This window comes from Lingula anatina, chromosome 2 (assembly GCF_051362555.1).
Source record: "Lingula anatina isolate TDL-2025a chromosome 2, LinAna3.0, whole genome shotgun sequence".
NCBI classification, from domain to species: Eukaryota; Metazoa; Brachiopoda; class Lingulata; order Lingulida; family Lingulidae; genus Lingula; species Lingula anatina.
Window position 1 is genome coordinate 17,234,842 of NC_141768.1, and position 13,363 is coordinate 17,248,204.

The 13,363-nt window shown below is 39.8% G+C and overlaps 1 protein-coding gene across 1 annotated transcript in view; it reads left to right on the forward strand.

Moving 5' to 3' along the window:
* Positions 1 to 13,363, forward strand: part of LOC106155845 (polycystin-1) — a 28,416-nt gene that overhangs the window by 8,512 nt on the left and 6,541 nt on the right. Inside the window, exons 8-30 of the mRNA XM_087005342.1 lie at positions 21 to 1,448; positions 1,722 to 1,907; positions 2,265 to 2,479; positions 2,758 to 2,902; positions 3,595 to 3,695; positions 4,165 to 5,049; positions 5,230 to 5,552; positions 5,978 to 6,192; positions 6,515 to 6,781; positions 7,168 to 7,337; positions 7,689 to 7,854; positions 7,996 to 8,027; positions 8,161 to 8,214; positions 8,377 to 8,502; positions 8,749 to 8,874; positions 9,214 to 9,313; positions 9,679 to 9,755; positions 10,225 to 10,452; positions 10,727 to 11,135; positions 11,435 to 11,691; positions 12,032 to 12,262; positions 12,424 to 12,525; positions 13,110 to 13,225. Of these exons, the coding sequence (XP_086861468.1) occupies positions 21 to 1,448; positions 1,722 to 1,907; positions 2,265 to 2,479; positions 2,758 to 2,902; positions 3,595 to 3,695; positions 4,165 to 5,049; positions 5,230 to 5,552; positions 5,978 to 6,192; positions 6,515 to 6,781; positions 7,168 to 7,337; positions 7,689 to 7,854; positions 7,996 to 8,027; positions 8,161 to 8,214; positions 8,377 to 8,502; positions 8,749 to 8,874; positions 9,214 to 9,313; positions 9,679 to 9,755; positions 10,225 to 10,452; positions 10,727 to 11,135; positions 11,435 to 11,691; positions 12,032 to 12,262; positions 12,424 to 12,525; positions 13,110 to 13,225 (5,959 nt within the window). The remainder of the gene's footprint in view (positions 1 to 20; positions 1,449 to 1,721; positions 1,908 to 2,264; positions 2,480 to 2,757; positions 2,903 to 3,594; positions 3,696 to 4,164; positions 5,050 to 5,229; positions 5,553 to 5,977; positions 6,193 to 6,514; positions 6,782 to 7,167; positions 7,338 to 7,688; positions 7,855 to 7,995; positions 8,028 to 8,160; positions 8,215 to 8,376; positions 8,503 to 8,748; positions 8,875 to 9,213; positions 9,314 to 9,678; positions 9,756 to 10,224; positions 10,453 to 10,726; positions 11,136 to 11,434; positions 11,692 to 12,031; positions 12,263 to 12,423; positions 12,526 to 13,109; positions 13,226 to 13,363) is intronic.

The window sequence follows — 13,363 nt, forward strand, 5'->3', positions numbered from 1 at the left end:
TTTACTTTTCCTCCACAAAGGTCAACCGCTCACCTACCAATGGACGATCTCTAATGGCAACACCGTAACAGTTTCCGAGCCGACATTTGTGCATACGTTCAGTCTGTCCGGGACGTACAATGTCACCGTGCGGGCATTCAATGCTCTGGCAGACAAGACCAACTTTACGGTGGTCACAGTACTTGATCCGGTCACAAGTGTTCACGTCTCCACAGATTCTCACGGCGAGATGTTTAAAGCCCACGGCATCACCTTCAACACAACCGGAGGCACTGATTATAAATGCACGATTGACTTTGGGGACAGTACTACGCCGGAGACTATTTTGGGGTCTGCTGCTTTGTTGACGGGGGCTAGCATCTCGCATATGTACAATACGTCGGGTATTTTTGTCGTCAACGTTACTTGTTTTAATTTGGCCAGTAGCGTCAGCGCCACAGCGACCGTCCTACTGGGAGAGGTGGTAACGGGACTGCGTCTGCTGAAAGAGGGAGGGGGAGTTAACCAGCTTCACTATATCGAGTTTGAAGTCGCCACTGGAACTGACCTAGAGTTTGAACTTTTCATCAATGGTACTCAGTATTCGGTTGAATACAATGCTCTTTCTAAACAGGGCCGCTGGGCTAGTCCCATCCAAAGTCCCTCGGTCACGGTGACAAATGTGACGTTGAGAGCATTTAATGATTTTAGCCAGGACGTGATTAGTGTGGATTTCACCATAGACGAAGCGATAATGTATCCAACTCTTGTCAGCAGCAATCTGTACGCTCTGGTTGAGGATGAAGTGTTCTTCACATTGAGGATAGAGGGCGGCACCAGTGTCAAACTAGAATTTGACTTCAATGATGGCACAACGTTCTTGTTCACTACACCACCAAGATCTTCTTGGATAGAGGCTGTCCCGACGCAAGAGATAACCCGTAACCATTCTTTCTCTCGTGGAGGCACGTATTCCGTAACAGTGACGGTCTACAATGGAGTGGGCAACCACACACTTACAAAAGAAATCCACGTCCTCACCCCCATTGCTAACGTAAGCTTGTCCACCAACAGCCCTGTATCTTTCCTCCTAACGGGCCAGTGTGACATTTTCGTGTCACAGACAGGTGGCGATCCAATTGCGGGTGCTCAGATTGAAATTAAATATGGAGACGGTACAGATCCTGTGCTCCAGAACTTTGTGGTAGATCAAGTATACCGACATCAATACCAAGCCAAGGGTGCCTACGATTTGCGCGTGAACGTTAGTAATCTGATGAGTTCCATGGTGCTGAATGCAGCCATTGAGGTGTTTGAACCGGTTCAGGATATGCGCCTGTCCTCTGAGCCCGCCCACGCCACCGTTAACCAGCCAATCACACTGAAGATCAAAATGTACAGAGGCGAACGCGTCAGGTTCTATGTTCACTTTGGGGATGACGCTACTGTACATGAATTTGACAGACAAGGTAACGCTGATCTTCATGATTTTTTCTGCAAATATCATGTTCAATGTTTATACATTTTCCTTTAGTAAGTGGCTAGATTTTCAAAAAAAAAAAGCTGTCTCTTCTGCACAATGTGTTTAAAAGATTCTGCACAATGAAAATCCAGTTATTAAAATGAAAAGATTGTTGTCACCTAATCTTGCCATTACTGAACCGCCGTGAACAACACCGATACTATTATATACAGATATGAACCATTTTATTTTTCTGTGCTTAATTTTTTTTATGTTGTAGGTGTAAGGTCTGAGGATGAAGACCTTCTCGACCACACGTATACATATGTGGGGAACTACACCATAACCGTAACAGCCACTAGTCCCCTTGGTAACACTACAAAGACCTACTACATTGCTGTACAACACCCCGTCATTGAGAGCGACTTTAGTGTTTCCTCATCTGCTCCTACTTTGGGAAGCTCTGGTGAGGCATTTCCATGATTAGATCTTATTAATTTGATTTTAGGTTTGTGGTCAGGATAAATTTGGAGCTGCGTGTAGAAGTTAACGTATGCGCTTTCGTTATGTAGGCCCCTAAATTTCTGTTGTCCTATTCAGGAGATCTGAAGAATCAATCTTCATTCTTACTTGTTTAGCTTTCCGATGTCTCTTGCCAAGCCGTACAGCCGTTTTACCTCTTATTATTTGTCTCACACTTTCTTTTTATCAAAACCACATAAAACATACATTCCTTGTAAATTGACATGCGGTTTGCAATGTCATTTCCGAAAAAACGCAGTATGTTTTTGCAGATACATATATGGACAATTTATGTTTCAAGGTTATGTTGACATCACGGTGGTGTTCGCGGGCAGTACTGTGCCCACAGAGGCCGCTATTACCGTCCTGTGGGGGAGAGGAGGGCAGGCGTACACCCCTTTGGACTGCAGTACCTCTCCCTGCACACGAATTCTCCCCAGGCCCGTGAACTCGGGGGTTTACTCTTGCACAGTTATCATCTCCAACTTAGCTACCAGTGTGCAGTTCTCCGTGGATGTAAGTTAAGATTAAGAAATATATGTACCAAAATACAGTATATAGGCTTTGATATGTTATTTAGCAACAAATCAGACATGAACAAGTCAGACATGGGACAATTTCCAATAAGTGGGCACGAAAGGAATTTTTAAAAAAATTTCAACTATGTATATATATATTTTTTTCACTTTTTTAACTGTGTGTTTTATTAAATTTCCCTAAAAATATAAAAACATGAAACTACAGTATAACTGCATTAATAAGATAATTATCAACCTAAGTTATTGTATTTCCAGACAAGTCTTTATGAAGAAATAACCTGGATATCTGCCAAAGCGATGTATCAGCCATTTATACCGATAGGTGGCCCAGACATCGAGGGGTTTGGCGGAGACACGTTTCCGCTGACAAGGGACGTTAAGTTCTACATCAATAACACCGGTACATAATGTAATGACATAATAATACATAGTATTTGTGAACGTTTTAGTCTGTTGAAATTAAGCAGAGCAAACAAAAGTGGCGCCACTAGAGACTTCACGATCGGGGCTAAATATGCCTGTAGCTATGATGTGTGTGTTTCACTACACTTGTTGCAAAAGATTAAAAAGTTCGATGTAAGACAGTGATGTCAAGTTTGGCGAGTTTTTTTTTTACCATTTTTGGCTCTTTTGCAACGCTCTTACCAAATCCAATGACTTTTTGAAGACTGAATTTGAATCATATTTAGTAGGCAAAAGTATTCAGCAAACGAAGCAAAAATAAACTTTACTAAATGCTAGGTACTAAATGTACATATTCCACTGTGATATGCATGCAGAAACTATTTTTCTACAAAAAGATTTGGTCTGCAAACAGGTTCATAAATTCATTGAGTTGGACTGGGCTGATTTATCTCGAATCACAGTAGGCTAAAATTTGGTCTTAAAGTTTACATGAACTTCCAGAGTTGAGGCGCCTGGTGTTGACGAGATATATCAGTAAACGCACATGCTAATGTGTATGCCAGTACAATGAGGTAGCCGAAACTTATGTTACTTCCAGGTTTTGCTCCGTCCTTTTAAGTCAAAACGAAAAGGGGATGCATGTGTACATTATATACAGTTTTGTGATACATAATCTCTGTTTTCTAGGCATCGTTGAAAAAGTCGATATCACTGCTTACACAGATGACATAAGTCATGTCGTCCAATGTGTCAAGTCAGATAACCCGCCGGCAGTGCTGTTCCCAGCGGTAGGAATCTGTACCAGGCCTACCCAACTACCAGACTCGGCACATAAGAATCCCGAATTAACCGGTATATCGGACCAAACTACCCGTTTTCAAGGTGTGTGTCAGATCGCATTTCGGAGTATCAGTCAGAATACCGACAGGATGAGCCCGCGGTCATCCTACAAAATTTGTTCTTGGGTATGATACTCCGAAATGCGATCTGACACACACCTTGAAAACGGGTAGTGTGGTCCAATATACCGGTTAATTCGGGATCCTTATGTGCCGAGTCTGGTAGTTGGTTAGGCCTGTGTATAGACATATTTAAGTCATTTGATGAAACTCGTGTATGATAAAGGGAATGTATATAAAAGATCGCAACTGAGAGTTTAACTCAATATTACAAACGACATGCTTTACTTTTATCTACCTGTATCTAATAAATTTACCTGTTTTTTTTCAAATAAATTCAATCTTCTTTTCATTGTAGGTTGGTAGTTATACAGTGAATATAACTGCCCAGAATCCATTCAGTGCAGCGAGCACCGCTCTCAACATTAACATCTTTGAACCTGTAGAGATCTCTGATATCTACGATGATGGCAGAGTGCGTGCGCCAGGAGAGAACAAAACTGTAGACATCCTTCTGAAGTCAAGGGGCACAGACTCCTGCGTTTACATTGAATTCGATGGGATTCGATTTGCTTCGTTCGGCTCCCGAGCGAGATGTGCCTCGGTCGGAAATACAACTTACAAGGGCGCCATAACCAGTAGCTTGATTTCAGTCACCACGACGTTTGAGGAAAGCGGACGGAAGCAGATGGTCGTGCACGGATTTAATGAATGGTCCAACGAAACCCGTACGTTCAGTTTTACTATTTCCTATATAGACTGTGTACCTCCATATGTCCAGATTTCCCAACCAGCTCCTGATTTCTTCAAGCCGAGGATCGAATATAAAAGTAGCTATTTTAACCTTCAGGGGATAACTGAAGTCAACTGTGGGGTTACTTTGCGCAATTCCAAACAGTGGACTGCTCATCAAGTCGACGAGAGAACAGGAGATATTATAAGAGAAATAACATTAGATGAGATATCTTCGGCAAAAGAAGCCGAGATTGCATTAAAGCCTCATTTTCTAGATTACGGTGTCTTCAAATTCTCTTTTACAACCCGAATGCTTTTGGACCAGTCTTCTGGTAACGACGACTTTTCGAACTCCGCATTCACATACGTAAGGGTGATGGAAACTCCTATCGTTGTTGCGGCTATTGATCAAGTTTCCAGTAAGATTCGTCTGGGACATGGTAGAATTCTGACATTAAAACCCGGCACTTACTCAAAAGACCCGGACCTGGACCCAGACAAACCTCAGGTAAAATGTTCAGAATGTCGGTGCCCAATTTTTTAGCGTCACTCATGTTTTCTCACAACCTTAATATAGAATTTAGGAGATGTTTTAAGTATCCTTCCTTCGATTTTTTTTATTTTTCGTGGAGAAAGCATCGCTCATATTTCTCAATTCACACAAAACCAATCATTTTTGTCCCAACAGAACTTCACTGGATTCGAATACCTGTGTCGGCAAGTCGGAGAGAATTTCAAAGTTCCTGCTGGGGGCTTGGTACCGTACGATGTCTTACGAAGGAACATTAGCGATCAAGGGGACCCCGCAAATGGCACTAACTTAGGTGGATGTTTTGGGGATGGACCAGGTTTTATCAACGGTTCATCAGGGGAGTTAAGTATTAACACCACCGATGTGAGAATAAACACAACTTATGAGGTCTTTGTGGTCGCATATAAAGGGAGCCGAAAGGGATACACCGTGTTACTGGTAGACATTGTGGAAGGCGATCCTCCAGAGGTCGCTATAAGGTGAGTCGCAGACGTGTTTAAACCGGAGATCTTGAATCTGAAAGGGGTAGGCAAGCTTTTTTTCAGTATTTCAGCGTTTTTGATAATACAAATAATTTTAGAAGCAGAAACGAGCATGTGCCCCTTCGTCATTTCCTTCCTCTCCTTAAAGCCAGCTTGGTTTTGCCTGGCAAAGGAAGAAATAACCTCAGCATGTATAACTGCACTTCGGATTCGATTTCAGATGTACATGTACTTGACTTCTCAAACTATGCGATTTTGAATTTAACTTACCTCACGTAAAGCTTCTTTTTCAAATGAAGATTATTTACTTTTGTAAAGAAAAGAGTATGCGGCTATTTAAAAAGGTCAACAGTAATGTTAATATCAAAAGGAAAAAGACAAAGTACTACATTCTAAATATAACTGGCGCCATGTTTTGTCAGGTGCGGTGTTGGGGATACAGTAACATGTAGCCCTGCCATGAACAGTCAAGTGGTCCCCTGGCGTTCGCGAATCGCTCTCACCAGTGAATGTTTATATGGTTGCTATGGTGGTAATTTACATTATGAATGGGATCTCGAGGTAGAAAGCCAAGAGGGAGAATTCACCATTTGGCATAAGATTGCTGCTCCTGAAAATTATTTTGACAGCCATAACGGTAAGTCACTAAGAACGTGTGTATTTTGACAGAAGCGTTGCTGAATCCATTTCCAGATACAATACAATACTGTAAAAATCCTTTCATACCGCACTGCATTTTCCCAGGGTTTTATGTTTTCTTGCAATAAAGCCCCTATGCGAAATCATCATACACGAATGTATTTTCTTCATTTATGTCTTCTCAATAAAAAATGTTAATCTTTATATACAACTTGCCGTTGTTGTGAATATGCGTTACAGAACATAAGTGATATGTTCCAAAAAATAACCGGTGTCTTTCGACAATTTACGTAATACAACATACCCCTTATTTTTTTTAGGAAGCTCGTCCAGTACTATCAGTATAAAGGCAGACATATTCACCGTCACAACCAACGTCACCAAGATAAGGGTAAAACTGGAAGCCAGCAGAATCGGCTCCTCGCGGAGTGGTCTGGCAGAACTTGTTCTTAAAGTGAACCCCCCACCGCAGGGCGGTTATTGCTCAGCAGGACCAAATATATCGGAGGCCACTGCAGCAAAGAATTGGACTGTAAATTGCACCAACTGGCATGACAACGATGGAATAGCCTCATACACTTTTTACAGTAAGCATAAAAATTATACATGAATAGTATATTAACCAGTTTAAAAAGAAGTTTAAAAAAGGAGATGATGTGCAACTATGTGTACAGCTATATTTTGGTGATGCCAAAATCTTTACAGTAAACAGTCCAATCAGAAGCGATATATAGCGCACATTTGAAACTGTTTTGAATTCCATACGTAATAGCCATCTGGATCTGGATCTTTTTAAAATTTGTTTTGGAGATCTGATTGAGTATTTTTGTTGATATTTTTATGCTGGAACACATGAACACAGTTAACGACAAATATAAATTTGAAAGATGTCTTGGTTTCCAACCAGCCAGTTACACAAAAGATAACGTCGTTGACAAACGATACAGTTCATAGGGCATGGTATCTTTTACAGCAATACTGGACGGCTCCAGCGATCCCAAGATACTAGGTATGAAGACCACGGGTTTGCTCCAAACCTCCATGCCACTAGGTCCATCTTCCCACGATTACTGGATGACAGTCTACGTCAATATATCGGACACTAAAGGCAGCACCACAAACGTGGAAGCAGGCCGGATACAGGTAAATCGATGACTCAGTTTTTTTATGCGGTTGTGTTTATACAAGGTATGACTTGACTATTGACACGCGCTTCTAGAAAAAAAGAAGTCTTTTATGGCATACGAGTTAAGATATTTAGTTAGAGAATAGGTGTATGGTAACATTTTTGCGTTGTTGTTGATAGAATAGCACCCAAACTCCACGTTTCAATTTGTTATTGTATTTTTTTCACACAAAGCAACTTAAATATCCGTTAAACGCATTTTAACATCAAATTCCTTTACAAAGCAAGTTCCGACTCCTAATATATCTTTTTGATGAATATCGTTATATGAGAACACCGTGGATTTCCGCAATATTTTCATGCTTTAGGTGAACCCAGTGTCTGCATCAGAGGCTTCAGCTTTGTGTGACAGGCTGTCTGCTCCTGGTGACCAGAATCCGTTGTCAGAAATAGAGGCCAACGGCAACCTGGACGACACTGCACAGTCAATACTGTCATGGGCATCGATTATTAACAGTCAAGGATGTATCGGGGGTAGTTAAAGCAGATTTTGTTATTATTTAACACTGTTATATTAGATTTAAATGATGTGTGTATATTCATGTATGTCCATACATGAAAGGTTGTATTAGGTTACCTTACGTACATGTATGATTCCAGGATTTTTCTTTGCAGATGAAGGCGCAGGAACGGGAACGGGGACATCGGTAAGATATCAGAGCAATTTGGGAAAGGATATTTATTTTAAGAAATGTTTAAATTATCTCTTTTGTGTTTAAATTCTATGCATAATTGCCTTACGTTTTGTTTAGTAATGTATCCAAAGTTCCATATTTTCAGGCTCAGAATAGAACCGATGAAGAAAATGAAAACATTCGTCAAACTGGCGCTGACGTAAGTTGTGAGAAAAGTAAATAAATTCATCCCTTTACATTAGAAGATCGGTTATCGTTCTTTTTATTCTATTTCAAATTCAGAGACATAATTTAATTATTTCGTGGTTTTAATGCCACCATTTACTATTAGGAAAGACGAATAATTTACTGTTCTTCTCAGATCCGGAAGCAAATGATAGCTGCAATAAATGCAACCCCTTCAGAAACACCTAGTCAGGTGATAATCAAAGCTAGCACCCTGGCCCCCGTGCTGAGCAAACCCTCTGAAATACACCGAGAAAGTCAAGTAAGTAAGCAGAGTTTAAAAGTTATAAAAAACGGTGTATCAGTTTAGTCAGTTATTAGAATTTCTTCTATGTTTGTGCAATGCTCCTGAATTGAATTCTTAGATAATGATAACAGGAGTCTAGAAGGAAAACACCAGGGCTTAATAATGCTTTTGAACTACTTGTACGTGAAAAAGAAACCATTAACTAGTTTAGACTTGTTTTTTAATTTTCATTGAACCCATTTGTATAACGATCTGTTTTAGGAAGTCGTCGTGGAAGTCATCCAATCTTTTGTCAAATGCCTCGAAGATTTCTCAGAAGACTTGACAATAGAGGAGACTGTTACATTAGTTAATTTAATTCTTGGTACCATGGGAAACATCCTGGAGGTATATTTTCTTCCCCCCCCCCCTCTCTCTCTCTCTCTCTTTCTCTCTCTCTCTCTCTCTCTCTGTGTGTGTGTGTGTGTGTGTGTGTGTGTGTGAATCTATCCCCTCCTTTTACATGTATCTCTCGCTCTTCTTCTTATCTTTCTTTATTGGCTTAATACCTCTCTCTCTTTCTGTGTGTGTGTGTGTGTGTGTGTGTGTGTGTGTGTGTGTGGTTGAATCTGTGCCCTCCTATTCTCTTTCGCTCTTCTTCTTATCTCTCTCTCTCGCTCGCTCGCTCTCGTCCTGATGCGCTCTCTCTCTCCTACTGACTCAACCGCATTTGCATTATTCTTTCAGACAACAACGATTCATCTCCAAAATCCATTAAAGAAAGATGTTGAGGAATCTCTGAAAACTGCATTTTACAACACGGACTTGGAGGACACTAAGTTAAAAAGTATTTCCATAATTTATTTTATGTGTGAATATAACCTTCTTAGCATAGATGATTATGAAATATTATATGAATATTATCACTCTTTGTTTCATTTAGTTTTAAGGACACTGTTGTATTTAACTTTTTTACTATCCATATTTGTCCATTCAGTAATTTCTGTACAATACAATAGCAACTTATTTACATGTATAAATTTACTCATTTAAGCAAGTGTACATTCATTTTTACAGATACATCATTCTAATTCATTTTTCGTTTTTATATCTATCTAATTCTATTTATTCATGTATATTTTTGTTAAATTTAAATGATACTGAATTACATTTTAGAGATTACTCATGACTGGTCATTATTCATTATTTCAGACATAGATGGATTGTCAGCGAAGGATGCCGTGAACGGTTTTGCAAAAATGACAAACAATGACAACCAAAAGGAAGTGGTAAGATCAAGGATATATTGGTACAAAATAAAACCTCATTTTAGCAGAATTGGCCAAAGATTATTCACAATATGTTGCATTAAAGAAAGGTGGGTTTAATTTGCGAAATACATGGCTAATGAATATATAACTACCCACGCTTTTATTCCATTGCCATTGAACAAACTTATGCAGTACAGGCGAGATGACACTGATAAAAGTTAAGTCAGATTTGGAGTTAATAATGTTGGGAGTATTTATTAATTAATTTATTTATTTATTGCAATTATCATCGCTTTGCCACGTTGTACATTTTATGTTAACTATTAACATATATCAGGAATTCTCAATTGCCTTGGCAGACTGGCGAAAAAAATTATCCTGACGCAATGTTTGAACAACAACAACAATAATAAAAACAATGATAATATTTCCATCTCCATGCAAAGTAAATTGAACTGTAATACATGCATTACCTTTCCACTGACAGGCAGATGGTGCTTGGACAAAGATGACGAAGAGTATGGACAGTGTTCTGAGTATCCTCTCAAATAAGATGGTCCTCGGGGAACCGACGTACACCCTAGAGACTCCGGACATGACGGTGATACTAGTGAAGAGTACCGCCACTGACCTCGAAAATCTGGACCAACCCTTGGTCAATTTTCACCCGGGGTCATTGGCAGGGTTGGATGGAGGTGACGGTCTGTCTTTACAGGTGAGTTGATTTAAAGAGTCACACTAAGCGTTCATCGCGTTCATCAATGAGCTGGCCTACCGGATATGAGTGTGAGCTAGGTGGACATATTCCAATAATTAGACTGACCTTAAAAACGACGCATCAATGATCAGTCGTTTTGTTTGTGTATTTGCAATAATATGTTATTAAAATTCTATACACACTAGACAAACACACCTAAATAGCATCGCAGTTTAAAAAATTGTGTCAGTCTTGAGATTAAATTCATTTTCCATAATTTGGACCATTTCAGATAGTAGAATTCAATTTCAACCCAGTCGAGTTCCTGGAGAGCAGTGTCAGTGCCTTGGTCTCTAACGTCTCCAAGGGCGTCTACATAGACATCCTGGATAATGCAAGCAGGATAGTAGAAGTATCCCACACCCAGGAACCCATAGAGATCATGGTGAAGAGGGACCACACGGCACCGATCCCTGAGCCTTTCTATGTCACTGCGTCACAAAGTCCAATGAGTAAATATGACAGGTTATCCTACAGGTCGCTGTGGGTGAACGAGACAGACGTGTCCCTTCATATTGAGATCGTCCCTGAGGAACAGGTCACCTTCCTTGTGCTTGTCAGGCACGAGACGGCGCCACAGCTTGAAGAGGGGGGCTTTGACGCTTGGCAACTCGTCCCGAGCGTTCGATTAGCCAAGAACGGTACGATGCTGCTGTCCTTATCGATTAAAGCATGATATGAATTATGTTTACTGCATTTCCATTACAGAGTAAACCGTTGGGAAATGCACTAGTTCCAAAAAACAACTAAGGTTATATTTGGCATAACATTCGCCAGGATATACTGCACAAAGCCATTTCGTTTCCTCGTCCTCTTCTGTAAATAAAAGTTGACAACACAATCAAATCAAGGGTAAGAAACCATTTAGCTTTTGTGTTCCATTTCGAAAAACAACGAGCCCGTAAATTCATTGTGCGTCAGTGCATCATCATTTTTACAGGCATGGCTTTGAATAGCTACGAGGTATTTATGGACAGTGTGGGCAACAAAACAGGAAAATACTTCATCGGCCTGAGACAGCTACTGCCCAATGAGACGGACATGTATGGGACAGACTGGGCTGACTTTCAAGGAAATTTCACGCAGCCGTTTACTGGGGTGAACGAGATCACCACTAACTACACCATGCGTGTCTACACCTCTTCATGTTTATTCGTCAAGCGGCTAGCGCCGAATCTTAGAAAAGATGGATGTGTTGTAAGTGAACCAGTTAATCCATTAACCAAGACATAATGTGAATTTGAGAACAAATTATTTTTGTGCCAATTGTAATGCATTGATTTCTCAAACGATGCATAGTGGGCTTAACTCGTTATATTTTAATACGTATACACGGGTAACTCGAGAAATACATGGCTTGAATATATATTTAGTATTACACATCTTTTGAAAGCTTCTACAAATGCGTGTACATCAAGCATCAAATTCTACCGAATGAGGACCGAATAACATGACGTGAATATGTCTTTAACATAAAACATCAAAACGAAACGAGAATGGGGATTTTAACTGGATGGATTTCATTTTTTTATTTCAGGTCGGCAATGCAACCACACATGACGTGACCCAGTGTCTGTGTAACCATCTTACCACGTTCCTTGGCGGCTGGGTTGTTATGCCGAACACTATTGACTGGAACTTTGTGTTCTCGGGAGCAGCTTCCTTCGATAAAAACGCAACCCTTTACATTACTGAAATCATCATAGGGGTCATATACATACTGATGGCAATTTGGGCAAGACGACAGGACAAGAAAGATATTGAAAAGGTATTTAACGTAAAACCTTAAACATAATTCTTATCTCACTCATTTGATTGTCTAAGTTAATCCGTACTTAAGTGTATTAATTACACTGATTCCAATAATTAAATTAATCATCAACGACCAAGAAAAAATCCTGTTAAACATTTTTCTTACTTTTTTTTCAGTTGGGAGTCACTCCCCTACTGGACAACGACCCAAGCGCCCACTATCTGTACGAGGTCGTTGTGTTCACTGGCTTGCGCAGGGATGCGGGGACAGAATCCAAGGTAAGGTCACCTTTATCTTATATCATCCTTGATTTTAAGTAAGCAGATAAATTATGAAGTTTTTTAGATGTTTAAAACACTTTAATTATAAGATTACATATTACATAGAATCATCTTATCATCAAACATCTTATTTGTAACGTAGATATTCGCGCTATGACCAGAAACAAATATATAAGTTTGACTACCTTAAAATTTGTGTAAACAATGATTTTATTTTCCTGTCGATCCTGGATATGGCAATATGAAAAATCCTATCCAAGGAATTTGCAAACCGTTTGTTTTAAAAGGTTCATATATTGGTTAGAAGTACCTTGCAGGCTCTGTCGGTGAATACACACGTACGTTGTATTGCAAAAAAAGTTTATCAATTTTGTGTGAACTTGTTATACCCTTTTTTTTGGGGGGGGGGCGGTAATGCTTCAGTTATAGCATGATGAAGCTATACGCAATTTCTGAGTCTGCAGATTTTCTAGAATTTTAATCAATTGGAATACATTTTTACTCGAAAGCAGCAAGGAATATTAGTTTCAAGAGGAAAACAAATGCCATGTTAATAAAGTCCTCCATTTTTACCACTCCAGGTGTGTTTCATTCTCTCTGGGGAGCACGACGAGACTGATGTTCGTGTTTTGTCCGATGACAAGCGTTCGGTGTTCAAGCGAGGTGCCGTCGATCGTTTCTTGCTGGCGGTCACAAGGTGAAATCCCTAAAATCCTTACCTTAATTAAAACACTATTTATAAAGCGATACAGTATTTTAACTCATAGGAAGCGAATTACAAAAATTTCCTCAAACTGATTTTCAGAGCTTTCCGTTTTATATCCGATGTCAATCA